The 24,139-nt window shown below is 45.5% G+C and overlaps 1 protein-coding gene across 6 annotated transcripts in view; it reads right to left on the reverse strand.

The window, feature by feature from the left end:
* Nucleotides 1-24,139, reverse strand: part of TBC1D30 (TBC1 domain family member 30) — a 75,079-nt gene that overhangs the window by 9,658 nt on the left and 41,282 nt on the right. For all 6 annotated transcript variants that reach the window (XM_053556316.1, XM_053556315.1, XM_053556319.1 and 3 more), the window contains 9 exons: nt 23,726-23,787; nt 23,283-23,348; nt 21,406-21,531; nt 19,339-19,524; nt 13,202-13,370; nt 9,679-9,847; nt 7,886-7,991; nt 4,603-4,715; nt 2,281-2,420 (listed from right to left, as the gene is read on the reverse strand). In XM_053556316.1, the coding sequence (XP_053412291.1) occupies nt 2,281-2,420; nt 4,603-4,715; nt 7,886-7,991; nt 9,679-9,847; nt 13,202-13,370; nt 19,339-19,524; nt 21,406-21,531; nt 23,283-23,348; nt 23,726-23,787 (1,137 nt within the window). The remainder of the gene's footprint in view (nt 1-2,280; nt 2,421-4,602; nt 4,716-7,885; nt 7,992-9,678; nt 9,848-13,201; nt 13,371-19,338; nt 19,525-21,405; nt 21,532-23,282; nt 23,349-23,725; nt 23,788-24,139) is intronic.

Genomic DNA, 24,139 nt, shown 5'->3' on the forward strand with positions numbered 1-24,139 from the left:
AAACATGAAAGAGGTAAAGTCTCCATCTTTTTAGAAAATGCCACGAAAGCTATGTTAACTAGTGTGATGAAAATGTGTCAAACAGTCTATGAACCAAGTGTATGGTGCCCCATGATCATACTAATGTACACAGCTATGATTTAATAAATAAATAAATAAACAAGACAAGGTTTGGGGAAACACTCAAAAAACAATCACCCCCACCCACATAAAAAGAGGCAGTTGCAGCTTCCACCTTCTAAAAGGAACAACAACAAAACAGGAAACACCAGAAGACGGCCCCAGGACCTGGCATAAAGCTCACAGGTGCCTCACCTCTTCCCGGCTGCGGTCCACCTTCAGTACCACGCTGCCCTTGTGAACACAGAGAGCGGCCCCCAAACTAGAAGAGCTGCCACCCACAGTGGGACAGCCACAAACTGTTCACAGCACTGACGATGCCCTGACCAGGGCACACGCACACACAGGCAGACACAGACATACAGGTACACGGACACGCATGCCCACAGACACACACACAGGTACGCACAGGCAGACACAGACACACACGCACAGGTATGCACAGGCAGACACAGACATGCACACACACACGCACGCACGCACACACAGGCAGACACACAGGTACGCACAAGCAGACACAGACACGCACACACAGGTACGCACAGGCAGACACAGACACACAGAAACACGGACACGCATGCACACAGAAATGCACGCACACACAGGAACACACACACGCACACACAGGTACGCAAGGCAGATACAGACACGCACGCACACACACAGACACACACACAGGTACGCACAGGCATGTGAATCACAGAACAACTTAAGAGGCATATTTATCAAGTAAGGAGGATACCTAGAGGTGAATTAAGAGAACAATAAAAGATCTAGATCATGTGTTAAGAGAAAGGCTCACAGAAGTTCCAAACTATGGAAGACAAGAGCACTGTTGGACATGAAGAGATCACAGGTGGAAGAGGGGTAAGCATGTGCTGTTTTGTTCCAGAAGGAACAATCAGAACTTTGCATCTAGAATCCAAGGGAGGGAGAATCAAGAATCTAGCAAAGTGTCTTGTGAAATCACCAGTTCCTTATCACTCGAGAAATTCAAGTAGAAGCTCTCCTAATGAGAAGCCCATCTGCCATGAACTCAATTAAATCAGAGTATTTTAAGCATCTACTCTATGCCAGGCTCTGTGCTAAGGAACAAAGCATATAAACTGAATCAGATGGATGGGAAGCAAAAATCACTATATAGGAAAAAAAAGGCTGCTGTGGCCCTTGCCTGTAATTTCAGCACTTTGGGAGGCCAAGGTGGGAGGATCACTCGAGCCCAGGAATTCAAGATCAGCCTGGGCAAAACAGTCAAACCCTGTCTCTACAGAAATTCTTTTTAAAAAATCAGCTGGGTGGATGGCGCCTGTGGCTCAGTGGGTAGGGCACTGGCCCCATATTCCAAGGGTGGTGGGTTCAAACCCAGCCCCGGCCAAACTGCAACAAAAAAATAGCCGGGCATTGTGGCGGGCGCCTGTAGTCCCAGCTACTCCAGAGGCTGAGGCAAGAGAATCGCCTAAGCCCAGGAGTTGGAGGTTGCTGTGAGCTGTGACGCTACAGCACTCTACAGAGGGGGATAAAGTGAGACTCTGTCTCAAAAAAAAAAAAAAAAAGTCAGCTGGGTGTGGCAGCATCCACCTGCAGTACCAGCTACTGGGGAGGATCATTTGAGCCCAGTAGTTGGAGGTTTCAGTGAGCTCCTATTAGGCCACCAGGACCCTGACTCAGAAAAAAGAAAAAAGATTTTCTATTATGCATACAACATGTAATAGAGAGAGATGCTATAAAATGAAAAAGGAACAGAAGATTTTTTAATAAAGACTTTTTTGTTTTTGAGACAAAGTCTCACTGTGTTGCCCTGGGTAGAGTACTGGGGCATCACAGCTCACAGCAACCTCAAACTCTTGGGCTCAAGCGATTCTCTTGCCTCAGCCTCCTGAGTAGCTGGGACTACAGGTGCCCACCACAATGCCTGGCTAGTTTTAGAGACGGGGTCTCACTCTGGCTCAGGCTGGTCTGGAACCCATGAACTCAAGCAATCCACGGCCTTGGCCTCCCAAGTGCTGGGATTACAGGTGTGAGCCATCATGCCCTGCCTTGAATAAAGACTCAACAGGGATAAAGAGTGGAACAAATTTCTGAGGCACGTACAGGTTACAACACACACCCCTGCCAGAGTGAACCAGCCACGGTAACCTCAACCACCGGCCGACTCCTCACCTTTAATTTGCTTCTGGTGTTTCTGCAGCTCGGGTGCCAGGAGCCCGCTGAGAGGCCCGAGACAGCCCACGGCGCTGGCGGCTGCATCCTCGTCATCTGGGTTGTTCTCCTCATCACTGTCTCGGGCCCTGCCGTGTCGTCTGGGGAAACATCCAAGGAGAAAAAGAAAGATTCAGAGAAAATAGTGGTGTTTTTAAAAATAACACAGTCGCGTGGTTTGAATGCCACACACACATATATATTATTTCATGAGATGCTCCTCCCTTTCCTGCCCAGCTTCTGCCCAACTCTTGTCCACCGACTTCCCACAGGTGACCACTGTTACTTGTTCCCTGTATATTCTTCAGTTTCTGTGTGTATAAATAAAAAATTATGGTCTTCCCCCTTTTACATAAATATTGGCATCTACACTGTTCTGCGCCTTGCTTTTATTCATAGAAGAAATCTTCCCATATTCACACACAGACCTGCGTTGTCCTTTTTTTTTGAGATAGGGTCTCACTCTGTTGCTCAGGCTAGAGTGTCACTGAGTCAGCCCAGCTCTCAGCAATTTCACATCCCTGAGCTCAAGGGATCTTCCTGCCTCAGCTTCCCAAGTATCTGGCACTATAGTCACTAGTTTTTTTCTTCTTAGTGGATATAGGATATTCTTGCTCAGGCTGGTCTCCAACTCCTGACTTAAAGGGATCCTCCAGCCTCGGCCTCCTAGAGTGCGGGGATTACAGGCATGAGCCACTGCCCCAGCCCAGCTTCCTTGTCCTTTCTTCCAGCTGTCCAGTGCGTGCATGGTCTGTGTTAGGGCACTGGCCTGCTGACCATTTGCACCTGAGGGCTTTCAAGTATTGCACTATTACAAACAAGGCTGTAATCGTAGATGACCTTACACATACTGTGCTTTGCACATCTACAGATATACCTGTAGCCTAATTTACAGAGACAGAATGGCTGAGTCAAAAGATTTACACACTGGTCATTTTGGCAAGAATTGCCAAATTGTCTGCTACAAATCCTGTCGTAATTAACCTCTTACCAACAATACATAAGAGCGTCTGTTTCCCTATGGCCCCATCAACAGGGTGTATCATCAAGCTTTTGCATTTTTGCCAATCAAACAAGTGAAAAAACCTAAATCACAATTTCTAGCAAGTGGCATTTCTCTTAGGGTCAGTGACATCACCTCTTCTGTGAACTCCCGGTTCCCGTGATGTCATTACTATTCCACTGAGGGGCCTTTTTCTTATTGATTTCTAGTAATTTTATATATTATCAGTCCCTCTCTTGTGTGTTATGTTAAAAATATTCTTCCACAAATATTGTTAAGTCTGCTCATGAAGGTTTGGTTTTATTCTGTTTTGGTTTCAGTCATATGGAAAATTATGTTTAAAAGACTTTAATGTTTTCCTCTTTTTTTTTTTTTTGAGAAAGTTATCAAGGCCTTCCCAATTCTAAAGGAATTCTTCTACATTTTCTTCTGCTAATTTTATTATTCCACTTTTTTTATTGAACACTTTTCACCGTGTGGAATTTACCCTGACACACAGTATAAGGTTTCTTTCTTTCTCTCTCTCTCTCTCCCTCCCTTCCTCCTTTCTCTCTCTCTCCCTCTTTCTTTCTAGATTAGGTCTCACTGGCCCATCGCCATTTACTAATGATGTATTTTTCACCATTGATTTAATATGCTAATTTTTCATATACTCAATTCTTGTACACTTCCTGTCAATTTCTGCCCTTTACTATATCTTAAATCAGCTCATTTTTCTACGTGTACATCAGTTCTACACTTTTTAACTACTGAGATTTTTCTTTTTTTTTTTTAAGACAGAGCCTCAAGCTGTCCCCCTCGGTAGAGTGCTGTGGCATCACAGCTCACAGCAACCTCCAACTCCTGGGCTCAAGCGATTCTCCTGCCTCCGCCTCCCAAATAGCTGGGACTACAGGCACCTGCCACAATGCCTGGCTATTTTTTGGTTGTAGCCGTCATTGTTGTTTGGCGGGCCCGGGCTGGATTCAAACCCTCCAGCTCAGGTGTGTGTGGCTGGCGCCTTAGCCACAGGCGCTGAGCCAACTACTGAGATTTTTAATGTGTGACATCTTTAAATAAGTTTGGGGTTTAAACATCCATTCGGTTTATGTTCCAAACTTCTTTGGAAAGTACACTTAAAAATCTCTCTTGAATATAAATCAAAACCTTTGGAAAAGAGACATTTACATTTTAAATACCAAATTACTTTGAACATATAGCAGAGGACTGATAAATATGAATTTATAATAACAAATTAAGGTGTTCTCCCATCATGAAAACAAGGGGGAAAAAAGCCTTACCCAGAGACCATGGTGGGTCTAACTGTGGCTGGGAACGGTGTGATGTTGTACGTGTACTTTTCCCTCAACTCTGCCAGCTGTGGGAAAGGGAACGGGGCCATAGAGTACACGGTCTGGAAAACAAAAGCAAAATCCTTAACCACCTCCCCTCAACACTGAGAAGACACAAAGAACTAAGGGTGTTTTATGAAGGTGAATTGTGAAGAGGCAGTCACTGCTTCTGACAGAGCAGATGGGAAACCACTCAACATCTGCTTCAGAGAAAGACAAAAGAACACTGATGCACCCACAGCTCACGGCCTGGGGAGGGCAGGGGAGGGCAGGTGGGCAGGGGAGGAGCCTGGCTTCCTCCATCATTTCACAGACCAGCTAACTCAGAAGTCCACGTGTCCTCTGTCACTTCTGTGTTCTTTGTATGTGGTGCCTATTTATCAAAGCTTTGATGATTTTACAGACATTTAATGTCAGTCTTCTGGATAAAATTAAGTTTGGTGGATTATCTTGTGATCAACGGCAAGTTTTTTCCAAAGATACCACACCTTTTTCAATGTCTGTGAATGTGTTCTAGGTGAAAATTGTTAGCTGTTATTTTTAAAGGGGTGGGGGAAACCAAGAAGAAAGTGACAGGGTATGAAGCACAGGCTGATAAAAATCTATAAATAAAATGGGGAGAAACAGCCACACATCACCAGTTTCAGACTCACATCACCATTGGCCAGAGGAAGGGAGGCTCTCTCGCTGTTATTAAAACTGAATGGCTCCAATCACACTCCTTCAACCCTCAGGTTCTTATTCACCAGAAAATGTGTATTAATCACACCTTCATTTCTCCCAGGAAGTCAATCATATATCCTGATGTTGCTTGTGTGGGAAAGCAACGTGGTGCTTAACGTGGTGTTTTCCATTTCAGCAGGACCTTTCTGCTGGAGGCTTAGGAGAGTCTAACATTTGCACGCAGGAAAAGGGGGGCTCTGAAAGGAGCTTGTGGTGCTGCTGTTGCACTTACAGCTCTGCACACCACTGCAGCGCTCCCTGTGTTGATGCCAGCAGCCTGCACATCTGTCCCCAAACTTCACAGAATCCATTCAAACCTTACCCAAGATTCCAAACAAGCACAGTTCTCCACGTACACTGTGCAAAGCTCCGCAGCTTGTAGGGACTGCAAACGCCCCACACTGTCTCATCACACACACTTCCCACGTGATTACACCCGGAAGACTGAGAAACAGGACAAATGTACTAACAGTGAACCATGCCCTCAGAAAAGCAGAGGGATCCTGCGGCCCCCATCAGCCTGTAGTGAGAGACTGGACCAAACTTTTCCTCATCGGAAAAAGGAAGAGCATGACACTCACATGGCCTGTGACAGGAGAGAGGTGCCAGGCCAGGGAGACGGCCGACGGGGTCGCTAGTGTTGACTGTGGCTGCTCAAGCTGGTTAGTGGGTACATGGGTCTTATTATGTCACTCCTGACCCGTTCTGTACCCAAAGTGTCACCTTTATTGGATTAATGACGTGCCCGGCATGAACGCTCCTGTTCTTCGACCTGTGAAGGTCCCTAACAACTGCCTTGCTGCCACCGCAGGGCTCCTCCCTGCCCTGTCTCGGCTCCACACCTCTCCTGAGGGACGAGAGATGTGACGTTCTCTCCTCAGCACCCTAACTTTAGGTTTAGGGCGTCTGAAAGAACAGCATCAGCTTGACGGTATGTGACCATCATGTCTCAAACACGACCCCACGGAGGGGCCAGGAGTCCCCCTGCCCCTCACTCACGTGCAGTGTTTCCTTAGCCATTTAGAAACTTGGTGTAGATATTCACACAGCCCACATCGTTTGGATTCAACTTCAGAAGACGAGATTATTAACGCTAGAAATTTCAAAAGTCCTCCCAAGTGACATGAGACGTCTTACTCGGTGGGGAGTTCGCTGAAGACTCACCTGTGTTGCATGTTTTACCAGTTTTGTAACAAAATGTCAGCAAATTCCCTTGTTCAGCTTTGGGAAGGAACCTTGTAAAGGCAAGATGGGAGGCGGGTCGGGCTCTGAGCCAGCCCCTCCAAGGACACTCAGCTGGACGTGCTGACCCAAGGGGAAACTGGTCACTGACCTCTCACTGTCCCCTCTGGTTCTCCGTTACAGTCAGTCCTCCAAGGAAGAAATGAACGCGCCAGAAACAAACTTGTTTCTAGTGCTTCTTTGCACACATTCACTCACTTATTTGGGGTCTCATATCTGAAGTGTGTTGACCCTGGAGCTGCTAAGGCCCCTGGCACACCAACAAGACGCTCAGGGTGCCCAGAGTAATGAACTTGAGACTCAAACAGATTCCAAGAAAGATTTTACTGATCATCCTAGAACCAGCATATGGCACAGTAACAGAGTCACAGGGTCAGAAGGGAATTTAGACACAATTTAGCTCCAGCCCCTCTTAGCAGGACCCCATCTGGACGCCTCCAGCAGGCGGCCACAGCATGCTGCTCTAACACTTCCTGTTGTGGGCACACACTATTTTGCAGGGCAGTTCAATTTTTGACAGACCATTAAGCAGACACATCATCCACACCCCCACAATTCCCGCCCCATCAGTGATGGGAGAAAGTGGACAGGGCAGGTCCCGAGGAAGATCCCGCCCTGGGGTGCGTGAGAGCTCCCCCAGATAACAACAAATCACTAACAAATTCACAGGAGACACACGATTTCATCGGCATTCTCCCAATTTCTGTTGATGTTAAAAAAAAAAAAAACCAAGCAAACACAAAAACGACCATTGCTAATAAGTCGCTAATAAGTGATCAACAAGTGTTATTTTGAGTACGATGCTTCGGAATGAAAGACGTGGGCCATAGTGGGGAATCCTCACATCTCCTCAGCTCTAAAATAAAGGCCTTACATTCAGCCCACATTTTCATCTGCAGCTGTTTCAGGTATGCTGACAGACTGGTGGCCCGCCACAGCCAGATTACCGCTACTAAAAATTTTTTTTAAAGAGTCAGCACAAAAAGAGTGGCTTAAAATGACATTCACCATTTCTCATCTTAACGTTCTATGATTCCAAGGAAAACCCAGTCTATTTACTATCTGAACTAAAACACACACCGATACTTAGGCCCTGCTGTACGAGAATTATATTTCCTTTTTCATTATTGACACACTTGACAAGAATCTTGAAAACATGCTCTACAAAATTAGGCTGAGTTCGTCTTCACCCAGATGTTCTCCTTGATGGGAGAAACATCACTGACTTGGAATCTCAACCACCGAGGCCCGTCCACGCAGCACTCACCTGCATGAGCTCATGGCTCTGCAGAAGATCGTTCTCCAGCATCTCCTGGGTAAGGCGCCCCATGGTGCTGTAGAACTCATCTGCGGTTTCACAGCATTCTATTTGCCTGGATGAAGAACAGAGAGAGACCATTTAGGGCACCCGTGCTATCTAAGAGGTGTGCTCTCCAGGTATAAGATGTGCCACCAAAGCAATCAAGTTATCATCAAAAATCAAAATCCTGAGACAAGGCTTGGCGCCCGTAGCTCAGTGGTTAAGGTGCCGGCCACACCAGGGCTGGTGGGTTCAAACTCAGCCTGAGCCAGCTAAACAACAATGACAACTACAACAACAAACAAAAAACAGCCAGGCACTGTGGCAGGTGCCTGTAGTCACAGCTACTTGGGAGGCTAAGGCAAGAGAATCGCTTTAGCCCAAGAGTTTGAGGTTTCTGTGAGCTGTGATGCCACGGCACTCTACCGAGGGCGACATGATGAGACTCTGTCTCAAAAAAAATTAGAAAAAATCCTGAGACAGGCAGTGCAGCCCTACTTATGTGAAGAAAAGATAAATACACACATCTCAAAGGTAATGTGCCATTACCCAAAGGCAAAGGAGACAGTTATGTGATGCTTAAAGATATGCCAAGAATGATTTCTTTAAATCCCTGAGCTGATAGTTGGTGGATCTTTCTTTGCCAAAATGTTAAAAATGCTGAAGTCTCCCAGGAAACAACTTATAAAGGTTTTTGGAACAAAACCCTGGCAGTGATTTATTAGCTGCCCGACACATTGTCTGTCATTTACAGCTCTGGGAAAGAGACAATAAAAACTCCTGCTTAACTGTAACAGTTTCATCCTAACGCATCTTCTATTACCCAAAATGTGCGAGTTTAATGTACTAGTCACAATATATCAGAGATGACTGAAAATGCCCTTTCAGCCCTAGTAAAGAGTGTAAGCATAGTCTTTTTGGTGACGTGTCTTGGCAGTAACAGATGACAACATAGATTAAGTTTGTTTTTTTATTTTTTAGGAGACAGGGTCTCTGCCACCTAGACTGGAGTACAGTGGCACAGTCACAGCTCACAGCAGCCTCAAACTCCTGGGCTCAAGTGATCCTCCTACCTTACCTTCCTGAGTAGCTGGGATGATAGGTATGTGCCACCACACCTGGCCGGTGTAAGATGTGCCACCAAAGCAATCAAGTTATCAATCCACAAAATTAAATCAATCAACCTAGTGACAGGGTCTTGCTGTGTTGCCCAGGCTGGACTTAAACTCCTGCCCTCAAGTGATCCTCCTGCCTCAGCCTCCCAAAGTGCCAGGATTATATGTGTGAGCCACTGCAACCAGCCAAATGAATTCTGATGAAAGGAGAGACATTCCTTAATACTGACTGTATCAACTACCATGCTAGACACCTTTATATAGCATCTCAATTTTATCACAGCCCTGAAAGACAGAACAAAACAAAGGTTGTGATCTCAGCCCACAAATCTACCCACTTCTCTCCAGATCTTTCAGTTTCTCTTAGTTACATCTAAGTTCCTCTCCCTCTTCCGAGGCAGTGCCCAGAGAGATGGTGACAAAGGGAGACTGCCAGGACAGGAGCACGGAGGAGGGGTAGGAACCGTCCTCCCTCGGATTCCAACCGCTGAGACAAAGCAGCTGAGATTTCAGGAGGCTAAAACAATTGGAAACGTTCACAACTTTCTCTTTTCCTCACATTTAAATATCAATGCTTTACATATCACAGCACTAAAATCACGTAAGGTCCCCCACACAGAGGAGCAGAAGGGGGAACGGACTTACTCTCCCAGCTTTGCCCAGATGGCCAGAGACACCCTCAGAATGATTTCTGAACCTTCAAAGAAGACGGAATCCCAGATCTTTAAAACCGTGTGATTAGGGAGGCACGTGGCGAAGAGCGTCAGAAACCACTGCATGGTGAAGACGTTAGTGAGTGGGGGCTCATATCCACCTGGAATAAAGCAAACACGCTGTTACGACTCGCAGGACAAACACACACCATCCGAGCCTGCACGCATGGTCATCTTCGCATCTTTAGGCTCCTCCTGGTTCTCCTTCCACACTCTGGACAAACACCAATGTGTTTAACGGACGTCTCAATCATATGGACGACATACGGTCTTCATGATACTTCAGAAATCTCACCCTAAAACTTACTACCTACTGTGGGGTTCTGAAGATTAAAGAGCAAGTTTTCCTCACCAAAATCAGAATAAAAAGAAAAAAAATTAGCCTCTCAAAAGCAAAAGCCATCTAATTTTCAAACTTCTATAAATCCCACTTTTATTCAAATGCTGCTGCTAAGGATAAAATTGCTTATTATAAATTCTTCTTAAATTATGCATCATTCTCAGGCGGCGCCTGTGGCTCAGTGAGGAGGGGCCAGCCCCATATACCGAGGGTGGCGGGTTTGAACCCGGCCCTGGCCAAACAACAACAACAACAACAACAAAAATAGTCGAGCGTTGTGGTGGGCGCCTGTAGTCCCAGCTACTCGGGAAGTTGAGGCAAGAGAATCGTCTAAGCCCAAGAGCTGGAGGTTGCTGTGAGCTGTGACACCACAGCACTCTACTGAGGGCAACAAAGTAAGACTCTCTCTCTAAAAAAAGAAAAAAAAAAATTATGCATCATTCTCAGGCCACAATGGAATTAAATGAGAAATGAATGGAAAGATAGTTGGAAACTCCCAAAATATTTAAACATTAAATTTAAAAAATATTTTGAAACTGAGATAACGCCGGAAAGGCTATGTTAACCACTGTGATAAAAATGTGTCAGATGGTTTATGAAGCGAGTGTATGATGCCCCATGATCATATCAATGTATACAGTTATGATTTAATAAAAAAAAGACCTTTATTAAAAAAAATAAATAAATAAAAAATATTTTGAACCAAATTGAATATGGCATCAAGCCCATTTTGAAATTTTTGAACTAAAAACACAGCACTCCTACTTCCTGCAATAAATATGCATTTTAATGAAATACAAAAATTTAGAGTTTTCACGCATTTTTTTCCTCCTCACTATAAACAAAGGGAGTGTCTCTGTTCAGAGACCAGAATCTGAAGTTGTTCCTCACAGTCAAGTGCAAGATACTCATGTAAAAACAAGTAGGTCAGTAGAGTGTGTCTCACTGTGGGACAAGTGAGGCCGTCCTATCAGAGAGCGTGACAGCCACACAGGTGCACGGTTATACTGCACACACCAAGATTATTAATTAATAATTAACAAGATTATTCAAATGGCTCAGAAGTAAATGCTTAGAGATGCTTGGAGTGTCACTAAAATTTACAGTGTATTTTATTTTTTTAATTTCAGAATATTACAGGAGTACAAATGATTTGTTAACACAAATTGTTTTTGTGTGGCTTGAATCAATGTTACAAGTGAGCCATCACCGGACAGTGCACACTGCTAGTGTGAATTCACCCTTCCCCTCCTGTCCCCTCCTGGACAGTGTGCACTGTACCCACTAGGTATAAAGTCACCCCTCCCCTCCCGTCCCTTCCTGGACAGTGTGCACTGTACCCACTAGGTATGAATTCACCCTTCCCCTCCCGTCCCCTCCTGGACAGTGTGCACTGTACCCACTAGGTATGAATACACCCCTCCCCTCCCAGACAGTGTGCACTGTACCCACTAAGTATGAATACACCCCTCCCCTCCCATCCCCTCCCAGACAGTGTGCACTGTACCCACTAGGTATGAATTCACCCTTCCCCTCCCATCCCCTCCCAGACAGTGTGCACTGTACCCACTAGGTATGAATTCACCCTTCCCCTCCTGTCCCCTCCTGGACAGTGTGCACTGTACCCACTAGGTATAAAGTCACCCCTCCCCTCCCATCCCCTCCTGGACAGTGTGCACTGAACCCACTAGGTATGAATTGTCCCCTCCTGGACAGTGTGCACTGTACCCACTAGGTATGAATTGTCCCCTCCTGGACAGTGTGCACTGTACCCACTAGGTATGAATTCACCCCTCCTCTCCTGTCCCCTCCTGGACAGTGTGCACTGTACCCACTAGGTATGAATTCACCCTTCCCCTCCTGTCCCCTCCTGGACAGTGTGCACTGTGCCCACTAGGTATGAATTCACCCTTCCCCTCTTGTCCCCTCCCGGACAGTGTGCACTGTACCTACTAGGTATGAATTCACCCTTCCCTCCTGGACAGTGTGCACTGTACCCGCTAGGTATGAATTCACCCCTCCCCTGCTGTCCCCTCCCACCTGCTTGCTTTCCCCTGAGTTTTACTACCATGTACAGCGTGGATATTGATCAACTAGCTCCAATTTAGAGTCATGCAGTGTTTATTTTTAGTCATGGATTACATCTTCAAAATCCTTGAATATCTTCCCAGATTTAAATATGTGGGTCAAACTGGACTGCAAATGCCCGGCCAACAGTAGGAACTGGCCAACAATTATAGGAGACACAGCAAACATCTGGCTCCTCTTTCTGGAATTCTGAGCACAACCAAGAAAATGCAAGCGGGGGTACAACCACAGCGACTAGGGCAGGTACTTGCCAAACCACGGTGGGGCACACTGGACAACAGCAGCCCTCAGAGCCACCAGTGGCTCAGGTTGTGCTAAACTGTACCCGGAGCTTAGTTTTAAAGAATTCCTAGAGGTTTGGTGCCAACTGGGAGCAGCTTGACTAGACAGAAGGATACGTCACCATTCCCCACCTAGTCAACATGTGGGAACCCGGCCCTCAAGGTCACACAGCCCTCCAGATCCCCAAGTGCAGCCGCTCCGCCAAATACAAATTTCACAGAACAAAACCCTTGACTAGAAAGCTTTGGTCTGTAAAATTTGGATTCAGGCAAAAGGCCATATTCAAGGATCCACAAAGTCACAGGTGCCCCCAAGGCCACATTTCCCACCCCTGCGAGAGGTTCAACCTGAGCCTTATGTTTTTTTGAGTTTGGCTTTTGTTCTCCGTATCAGGGGTGTCCAACCTCTTTTCTGCTGCACATTGGAAGAATAAGAGCTGTGTCGGGACCCACATAAAATACACAAACAATAACAAGAGCTGATGAGCAAAAGAAAAGGCTCAGACACACCTTCTGACGTCACAGATAAGTGAAACAGTCCTCAAATAATGTGTGTGTGGCCCTCGGGCCACAGGTCGGACACCCCTGCTAGACATTCAGCTATTTCATTGCACCAAACTCCTGCTAACAAAACTACCTGGAGACATTTACCTGCATTTGAGATAAATTGAGGTTCAGGTTCACATGTACCGTGAAAGCCAACAAGTCAAACATTTCAAAGGCACGGTGGCACCAGGTCATCATACCTCCGCTGTCTTTGTTTGCAGTTCTCTGAAGAGTGTCCAGGTGCTGAGACAGTTCAGGGAGCTTCATTCTCAGAAGATCTCTGAAGACAGCCATGTCCACAGATAATGCCCGGAGATTATTGACAAAATAGCTTTCAGGAAGTACTTTATCAATAAGGTAAATCATGACCTGCAGAAAAGATAAAGAACAACACTGCCTTGTGAAAGCCAGGATCAGAGCACGTCCTAAACAAAACTAACATGCCCGTAAGATGCTGCTACGAGCAGGCTGTCCTTTGAATGCATCAGCACCAGAAGTTCTCAATGCTCAGGGCTCATGTGCCCTGTGGGTAAGGAGCGGTAGTGATAATTACCTAAGTAGCTTGAATCCTGAGCTGGCTGCTGTGTGCCATTTCTAGAAGGCCCAAAACCTCAGTTCAACCAATAGTAGGTGTGATCACACACCTCTGAACTCATCCTGAGACATATCACTCAAAAAGACCCTCACACTGATACACAACACCCAACCCCAACCCTCACTTTGAGACATATAACCCAGCCCTGACACTGACGCTGAGCCTCATCCTAAAACACAACTACAGCCCACAGCCCAATCCTGATACACATCACACAGCCCTGAGCCCCATCCTGAGACCATAATGCCGAGTCTGTTCTTGAGACATATCACACAGCCCTGAGCCCCATCCTGACACACATCAGAGTCCTGAGACTGATCCTGAGACACGTCACACAGCCCTGAGACTGATCCTGAGACACGTCACATGGTCCTGAGACTGGTCCTGAGACACGTCACACGGTCCTGAGACTGATCCTGACGCACATCAGAGTCCTGAGACTGATCCTGAGACATGTCACACGGCGCTGAGACTGATCCTGAGACACGTCACACGGTCCTAAGACTGATCCTGAGACACGTCACACGGTCCTGAGACTGATCCTGACACATGTCACACGGCCCTGAGACTGATCCTGAGACACGTCACACGGTCCTGAGACTGATCCTGAGACACGTCACACGGTCCTGAGACTGATCCTGACACACATCACACGGCCCTGAGACTGATCCTGAGACATGTCACACGGCCCTGAGACTGATCCTGAGACATGTCACACGGCCTGAGACTGATCCTGAGACACGTCACACGTCGCTGAGACTGATCCTGAGACACGTCACACGGTCCTGAGACTGATCCTGAGACATGTCACACAGTCCTGAGCCCCATCCTGAGACACATCACACGGCCCTGAGACTGATCCTGACACACGTTACACGGCCGAGACTGATCCTGAGACACATCACACGGTCCTGAGACTGATCCTGAGACACGTCACACGGCGCTGAGACTGATCCTGAGACATGTCACACGGCCCTGAGACTGATCCTGAGACACGTCACACGGTCCTGAGACTTATCCTGAGACACGTCACACGGCCCTGAGACTGATCCTGAGACACGTCACACGGTCCTGAGACTGATCCTGAGACACGTCACACGGCCTTGAGACTGATCCTGAGACACGTCACATAGTCCTGAGACTGATCCTGACACGTCACACAGTCCTGAGCCCCATCGTGAGACACGTCATACAGGCCTGAGACTGATCCTGAGACACATCACCCGGTTCTGAGACTGATCCTGACACATGTCACATGGTCCTGAGACTGATCCGATCCTGAGACACGTCACATGGTCCTGAGACTGATCCTGACACTCGTCACACAGCCCTGAGCCCCATCCTCCAATATGGCACCACAAGGTCCACAGAGCAGCAGCAAACTCCCATCAGCTCCTTGATGTCAACAGTGTCACCGCCACAACACAGAACCCAAAAGCGGCCACCTCAGAGCACCCTGCTGAAGCAGGTCTCCAATTCACCCTGTCATCTCATGTCACCAGTACTGACACTGTCACCCCCGTCATCCTGTGTTACCAGTACCAACACCGTCTGTCTACTTCCTTCTAGGAGAAGGCAATTTAGATGTTGCCTGAACAAATGGCACTTTTTAGAAATCTGCGCTTCTTTCATAACTTGTTATACAAGTTCTTCAAATTACTATTTTCATGTTTCTATTTGTATCATCTTTCCTAAAACACCAAGAAACATTAGAATGACCCAGACACACACACACACACACACACACGCTTGTGCTCTGCCGGCCAATCCGTGGTCCTTCTGCATCGGCCTGTGAGTTCTGGATGTGTCCCTCTCCCAGATGACGAGTATGGTGTCCCCAGAGCAGCAGAAAAACACAAGTAAGTACGAGGTCACGGCCAGCTCTAGGCACACAGCTGGCCCCTTGCTGATAAGGAAGTAGCCACCTCACATTTGATTTTCAGGATACCACAAAACTTTCCCCCAAAGAATCTCCCAGCTCTGCCAGGGCCCACTCCCCCCTCAGCCTGGCTTATGAGACCTACTTTTGATCATAGTTTTAGTGAGTCAATACGGTGGAGTGTGCTCTGGAGAAGGCCTTTTTTTACACGGGTGGCCAGGGAGCCTTAGTCTTACATTAGGATAAAGTTTACAAGGTAAACATATCGTCGCTTGGAAATAGGAGCTCAGTAACAAGGAAGGGAGCACAGTGAGTCTCAGTGGAGGACAGAGGTTCTGGGAGGTGGCAGCTGAGGGGAAGGGCAGTTTCCTAGCAGGGTGAGAGCCCATGCAGGGGCCCCACACTCCAGAAACTGGCAGATTTACAATAATAGGCTTATTCATCCATTCATGACCTGATGGGTACTTGGGTTGATCACACATCTTGGCAATTGTGATATCAGCTGCAATATACATTCTAGGGTAAATATCCTTATGTTAAAATGATTTTTTGTCTTCTGGGTAAATACCTAGTAATAAGATTGTGGGATCATATGGAAGGTCTATTTTGAGTTCTTTGAGGATTCTCCATACTTTTTTCCAAAAGGGCTGTATTAGTTTGCAGTCCCACCAGCAGTGTATAAGCGCTTCCTTCTCTCCACACCCACACCAGCATCGGCAGCTTTGGGACTTTGTGATGTGGGCTGTTGTCACTGGGGATAGGGTATATGTACACCATGGAATACTATTCAGCCATAAAGAAAGATGGAGACTTGATATCTTTACATCTTTTCTATCTGCCTGGACGGATTTGGAGAACATCCTCCAAGGAAAAGTATCACAAGAATGGAGAAACAAGTGTCAAGTAATCAATGCTCTCAATACTAACACAAAACTAGTACATGAACTACTGTACACCCAGCCAGGAAAAAAGACAAGTTCAAATGGGGAGAAGGGAGAAGGGAGGAACGGGGAGACGGGGGCAGGGAGGAGGGTTGGTGAGCTCTCACCTAACAGGCACGATACAAGGGTGTCTGGCACACTTGCTGGGTGAAGGGCTCAACTACAACTTGTACTTTAACACACACACACACACACACACTGTAACCTAATCGTTTGTACCTTCGGATTAATTTGAAAATTTTAAAAAAGGTAATAGGCTGTTATTTACTACTGCGGTCCCCACAGCATCACATCCCATCCCACCACCTCCTCCCTCCTCACCCTCCACATCCATGAGAAAAACTCAGAAACCTTATGTTCCATGAAACCAGTCCCCAAAAAGCTGGGGACCACTGAATTATTATCCTTTCTATCTAAGGATAAGATACACAGTACTGACAAAGAACCTTAGTTTTTTTAGTTTTTCAGGCCGGAGTGCAGGGGTGATCACAGCCTACTATAGCCTGGAGCTCCTGGGCTCAGGCGATCCTCCCTCCTCGGGCTCCCAAAGTGCTAGGGTTACAGGTGTGAGTCACTGCATCTGACCAAAACTTAGTTTTTACTAAGAAATTATGATGCCTCTAAATTAGATGAAAACAAATATTTCCTCAGTTATCACAGTAATTCTTGTGACATACTGAAATTCCCTATCTACAGGCATCTCAAAGTCTGCTACGAAGACATGGAGACTGCTCACTCACTGCACCCACCCCTGTAAATCAAAGGCCAAATCAGGTCCTAAGAGGGGGGGAAAGGACAAAGAATGAGAGAGCCTTGGGCGGCACCTGTGGCTCAAAGGAGTAGGGCGCTGGCCCTATATGCCGGAGGTGGCGGGTTCAAACCCAGCCCCGGCCAAAAACTATAAAACAAACAAACAAAAAAGAATCAGACAACCTTGAATTTTAAAGCAATAGTTAATAACAAAATGATTACTAAGAAAAAATAGTAAGTGCTCAAAACCAGGAAAAACACTTCATCTATTTCTAATAAACTACATATTTCCCCAGTAATTACGACTTGCAGAGGCCCAAACAGCTTCTGGAAGAGCACGGGCACTCAATGTTTCTCTTGGCATTAGAAGCCTTTCTTCTGCATATTTAATGCCTAATCACAAGATCTACACATTTCTAAATGATGATGATGTCATCTCATCACATGGAGCTCATTATCTTGGGGCAGAAATATAACTACTCCATTTCTCGGCTTCACCTAACCCATCTTTGTATGTGAGTTTTGAGTTTCTGAAGCCTCACTGGGCCTTTCGTGATCTGACTGGCGTGCGCATCCCCTCCCCAAACTCCCATCCTGCCCCTCACCTGACCCGCTTATTAGATCTTGCAACAGAACGATTCTCATTTCATAGTCATGCAAGTTACAGCTGAAAAGAAATTGACAAATCTGGTAGACTGAGTAAACACACTTGCTTGTTAACAAAAAACACCTTAAAGTTCTGTATCTGTCACCGCCTCCCTCCCTCTCCCGCCCCGCCTGTGTGATGAACAAATAGCTTCAAAGCTGTTTCCGTAAATACACGAATGGAAAAAGTGAGAGGGTAAATACTGACTTAGATCGTGGCAGGCTGGCTTTGTAATTAAGGCCACCGTGATGTGTGTAAAATCAACAGGGACACGTGTTTATTTTCCACGTGACGTTAGTCAGTGACTGGGAACATCCATCTGATCTGTTTACCATGATCAGATGGGGGGGGGGGGCTCTTAAATACAAAGACCAAGTATCTCTCTTGTATGTCACAAAGCACTGCAATCAACAGTGGTTCAAAGGTTCACATGGTTTAGACTCAAATTACAACCCCACACCATCCTAAGCAAAGGTGGCAGTCACCACCCCCCACATCGAAAGTATCACATCTCATGAAGACAAGTTCTGATGACTGACTCACATTCAGACCAAGCAGCTCAAATTGCCAGTGCCCCCTCTGTTTTTAGCATTTTTTAACTAATAAAGGTCCTAGGTTTCACAGATTAAAATTATATAACTCATTTCCATAACATTTGTCCTTCCATAAACACTCAGTCTGGGCCCAACCCCTCCTTACCTCCCTCCAAATATGAAAGAGTAAAGCAGCCTAAGGAGACAACTCAGCCACAATTAGCAGAGTCACATTCTCATCATGTGAGCCCTTCCTCTCCATTACGAGCTGGACCTGGTGACTAACTTCCAGCAAGTGTGGAGAAATGATGGGATGTCACTTAGAGTCTCCTGGTTTGCTTGCTCTACTTTATGCTCCTACAACTCTGTAACTTAGCTTTGCTCGCTCTATTTTATGCTCCTACTTACTGTGAGAGACGCCAGCCCCCAGGCTGTGAGACAGAGGTGTCTACACAGCAAGGAACTGAAAGAGGCCTCCAGTCAACAGCCAGAGAGGAACTGAGCCCTCAGTCCAACAGCCCGTGAGGGATTAAACCTTGCCAACCACCACGTGAACAAACTTGGGAGCAATGGTCTCCCCCACCAACCCAGCCTTCAGATGAGACCACCACCTCCTTCATCAGTCTGAACACACCTCAGTGATGTCATCTTAAACTAAGCCACATCTGCATTTCTGACTCAGAGAAACCGTGAAAGGATGACATGTTTGCTGTTTTAAGCATCGAATTTGTTACATATCCACGGACAATGAATACAGCTAATACTTAACTTGCTATAAAAATACGTTTGAGACTAAACACACAATTGTTCTCAGTGCTGGCAGCTACACTAGCCTGCCGCTTGACATGGCTCTAACCTGGGGAGACACGAGAAAGGATGTGAGAATGGGGCAGCAGACACCCTCAAAGGGTGGGGCATCCAGGCAGAAGAGGAATCGGGGCCCCACTTCTCACTCTCAGAAGGTCAGTCTCCCTCACCACGCCTGACCCCTACTTTCAGTGCGTCCCCTTCGTTGCCATCCATCACTTCCAGAATCAGTGCAGCCAGGATGTTAAAGCCTTGACAGTATCCGACGTTTTTGTTCCATCGGGCGTAGGCCAGCAGCACCCGCTTCAGCACCACCCTGTCCTGCTCAGCCTCCTGGCCACAGTAAGAGCTGCAGCCTGTGCGGTGAAGGTCCTAAAATGGGAGGGAAATGGTATGTTCAAAAAGTAACTCCTGATATTCCCTACGAAAAAAATAATTCAGTTATTTTTTTGTCTCACAATTAAAGAGTCAAATTATCAACATGTATTTCAGGTTTTAAAAACATACAGTAAAACCTCAGTAAGTTAACACTCCCCCCCCCCACACAAGGGACTGTAACAAGCTGATCAACAGACGGAGGTGGTCGGCGTAAGGCAGGAGGCCTGCTGAACTGAGGTCAGGTCAACTTAAGGAGGTGGTCAGTGTAGGGAGGGGTCAGCTACGGAGGTTCTCCTGACTGTGTACCCTGCACAAACGACCCAAAGCGCTTTCTTTAGTTTTCTTTCTCCTAATGTTTTCTAATATGTTGTCTAAAAGAGATTTGCAAGAAAATTTCCACTTAATGTGCTTGCAGAACTGACAACAAAGACTGTCTCAGAATTAGCAAAAATCAAATAATGTCACACAGATGGACAGTTTTACTAATATTCCTTAGATACACTGTCATCTCAACATGTGCATTAATGTTAATATCATTCCTTTCACAAAAAAAATGGTATATTTAAGCTACTGAAACTCTAAATAATGCTGAGGAATAAAATAAAAATAGCAAAAAGCACAATCACTATTGCATAGAGACCAAGCAATCATTCTATTCAAATTGTTTTATGAATTTGTGTGAGGACAGAAAACATCTGCTGGGCTCTAGGATTTAATGAGGGCAATGTCTGTGATTTAATTACCATGCAGAGATGATGATTTTCAGGAGCTGAAGTCATTATGCTGACACATCATTTGCTTCAGTAAGAAAATAAAAGATCCTCTTAACATGATTATTATAAAATGTGCATTGCTTTAAATCACAAGTCAAACAGAAAATATTTTAAATGAGATACTTCATCTCTGTGAGACACATTCTGAAATTTCAAATAAACAGCTGAAAGGTGGTTAATGCAAGGGTTTTTAGTATACAATGTAAAAATTCCATAATTTTTTAGCATTTGTCTGAAGCTGACCAAGTTAGATCAGAAAGTAGCTAAATTTCAAATAAACAGCTGAAATGTGGCTAATGCAAGGTTTTTTAGTATACAATGTAAAAATTCTATAATTTTTTAGCATTTGTCTGAAGCAGACCAAGTTAGATCAGAAAGTAGCTCATTTTAGTTAGTACTCCCTAAAAAAAGCATCTTCGAATATGCCAAAACATTAGCCCATCATGTGGTGGCCAAAATTTGGATGAAACTACTTTCTTTTTAAAACTCCAGCTTAGCATCACACTGTAATGTACTCATCTGAAATCAAAACCATGTGCTGGTGCTTTACATAAGAGGATAATGCTGGGATCAGAGAAGTCTGCATCCTCAGCTTCCAGCACCAGGCTCTACCAATGGTAATAACCCAGCAGACAAACCACAGCTACCTCCAGAGCTGGCCTCAACCTGCAACCCACCAGTCCACATAACTTTCTTTATAAACTGACAGTTAAGAAACCATCAAAGACCCTAATAAGACCCAAATGATTCTAATATGAAATATGCTTTATGTTAAATTTCCTAATCAGTGACTCTGATGTAAAAATCTGCTTGGCAATACTGACCCATACTAAAGAAAGGGGAAAAAGTATTTCAAGCTCCTATCACGTGAGGAAGGCAAACAAAATATGAATGGAAGCTCATTCACACACATTTTCTTCTTACTGGCAACATTTAAATTGTGAACAAAGTTCCCCATAAAAAAGCTGTTAACTACTGACAAAACATAAAACATACAGATATTCAGACTATAAGGCAGGGATCATTTGCTCCTCTGTCCAAAAAACATGTGGCTCTCAGCCTTTGGTCTGTGTAGGCGACAGGCCACGCCCAGGGGCGTTACCTTGACGATCTGAATTCCCATCGAGTCGTCGTCAGGGTTGCTCCTGTCATTGAAGGTGAAGCGCATGGTCTTGCCCCAGTCGATGGCGATACTGTGCAAGTAATGGTCTGCCAAGGTCAACCACACCTAAAAATTACATGGATGAATAAGAACGCTCACGCAGAATACATGTCACCTTTATTAGGAAATAGTTACTGCATCTGACAAGAAAGGGGAAGTGTTCCTAGACCAGATACAGCTAGCTGGCAAGTAGAAATCTACCAGAGCCTGCTGAAATGTCTGCTGTACTGACTGCATCACTCACGTCCTTCACTCCTTCAATAAGTATTTGCTGTGCTCCTATTATGTCAAGCAATAATCAAGGCATTAGAAACACTGTTAAGAAAACAAACCAAAAAGGTTTCAGATTTTATTTCCGTTTTCCACTTAGCTGGATAATCTTGTAAGCTTGTTGTACAATGCTCCAGATTGCTCTCTGCTCCTGGGCAAGAGTCACCTGGCCACTCATAGTGAATGGGCCTTTTTTCACCGTTGTATGGCTTCCACCTGTAAGCCATCCCTCCCTTTCACAACACACACAAAACTGACATGTGGGCTCTCATGATAACTTTTTTTAAAAGAATCACTGAATATTTTTACTTCTTTGATTATCTTATGCAGAAAAATCCATTTCTGAAAGACATATTTACGTATTTCATAATGCGATTTTTAGTGTACATTTTGAGGAACCCTCTGTTCGAATTCTAGGCGCATAAAGACCGAGTTTATAAATTAATAACCTAAAAGTGAATTTCAACTTTTGGTTCGTGGACATAATTTAGCAGAAATGACATTACTTAATATCTCTAGCCAAACCTCTCTGCTAAGCCTCAGAATATATACAAAGGCCCACTAGATACCTTCAACTTAGATGTCTAACAGACATCGCAGCCCTAACAGGTCCAAACCAATCACTTAAGCTCACCACCCCAACGGTACAGACACACACACCTGCTCCCCCCATGAGGAAACAGTAACTGTCCTTGGCCCAAATCTGGATGTCATCTGTGACAGCCTTTTTAGACCTTTACATTCAGTCCAATGGGAATTGGTGTCAGCTGAGCCTTTGCAACATGGTAGATCTGACCCCTTCTCTCCATCTCCACAGCCGCCCTCACCCGCTCTCACAGCAGGAGACCTGCCTGAATTGTTGCAACTCTCCTCCTGGTCTCCTTGCTCTGCCCTGGTCTCTCATGTTCTCTAGTCAGCAGCCAGAGAAGCCCAGGTAGACAGTAAGTCAGGGCATGTCCCCTCTCTGCTCAGAACTTCCTGCGCTTCCTATCTCTCACGGAACAACAGCCAAAGCCCTGCTGTGGCCTCCCCTGTCCTACCGCTCTGCCACCCCCCAACCCACCACACCCCTCCTCTTGCCTCCCCTTCCGCCCCCACTATGATACTCCGGAGATGTCGGGGCCTGTAGGCTGAGGGTGTCTGCACGGCTCCCTGCCGGGACCGCCTTCACCCAGCTGACTTCTTACTTCCTGCAGTCACCTTGCTATTTAAAATCCCACCTACCAAGCCCCTTGCTCCCACACCCTCCTGGTTTTTTTCTATGTTTTATTTTTATCCATGACACTTTCATTTTATCTATTACCATCTGACATACTTTGTATTTTATTCACTGTAAGCTCCATGAGGACAAAAACTTTGGTCTGTTTTGTTTTTGTTTTCCCACTGCTATATCCCTAGAACCTGGAACAGCACCAGGCCCAGAAAAGACAATCAATAAATACCTACTGTGTGGATGAATAGGAAGAGACAGGTTTTAAATCACTAAATCTAGAATACAGTCTCGAAAGGCAGCGTGATGGCCCTGCTCAGCTCTCCGGTCTCCCTACCTTTCTCCGCCACTCCTTCGGTATTCCTGTGGACAGTCTGGCAACAGCCTTGAGAGCATCATACCACTAGGATCAAAAGAGAAATAACATCAGCCTGGGTAAGCACATTTCAAACTTCCTCCCATTTTAACATCCATAGAGTATGAGGGTCATTATGACAGTTTTGAGATGCACAAAAATCAAGAGACATAAAATCTGCACAGATGGAAACAAATGAAGCCCTCCCAGCAACACCAACGAGCTGAGCTATCCAAAACTCGCACGGGTGAACCAGAAAGGGCGCTGTCAACTGTGTTTCTCGGAAGTGAAATACGGGACCGTAGCACAAACCATCTCAAAACTTTCATAGTGACCCCTTTATAGCAAAATTTGAACAGCACACTGAGGGTAATAGCCAAAGATTCCTGCAGCCAAAAGTCATCAGTTACCAAAAGTAAAGTTACCTGCTGAAAACCATTTTGACCTAAAGATGGCTCAAGAGTGAACTTCAACTTTGTATCAACTCCTAGAAAAAGAAAGATACATAAATAGCGATTACTTTTTGAGACAAGTTATATTTAAAATACAAGTAAAAACTTAATTCTCCTGAATCGTCATAAACTTTCTAAAAGTTTTTAAATTAAATTTCAGTCAGTTTTGTCAAAATAAAAAGCAAATTGATTATTAAAACAGGAAAATATGCCATGGCAATAGAACGGAGCTTATCACGTGGGCTGGTGGTTCCCCTGGCTGCCTGGAGCAGTGCAAAAGGAAAACACCACAGGCCAGGAGTCACCCAGACCTCCACTCAGCTTTGGTTCCTAGACTGAAACAAATTACGTACCCTGCCAGCCTCAGTTGCCTTTTTCTTTTTTTTT

Source organism: Nycticebus coucang, chromosome 12 (genome assembly GCF_027406575.1).
Source record: "Nycticebus coucang isolate mNycCou1 chromosome 12, mNycCou1.pri, whole genome shotgun sequence".
Lineage (NCBI taxonomy): Eukaryota > Metazoa > Chordata > Mammalia > Primates > Lorisidae > Nycticebus > Nycticebus coucang.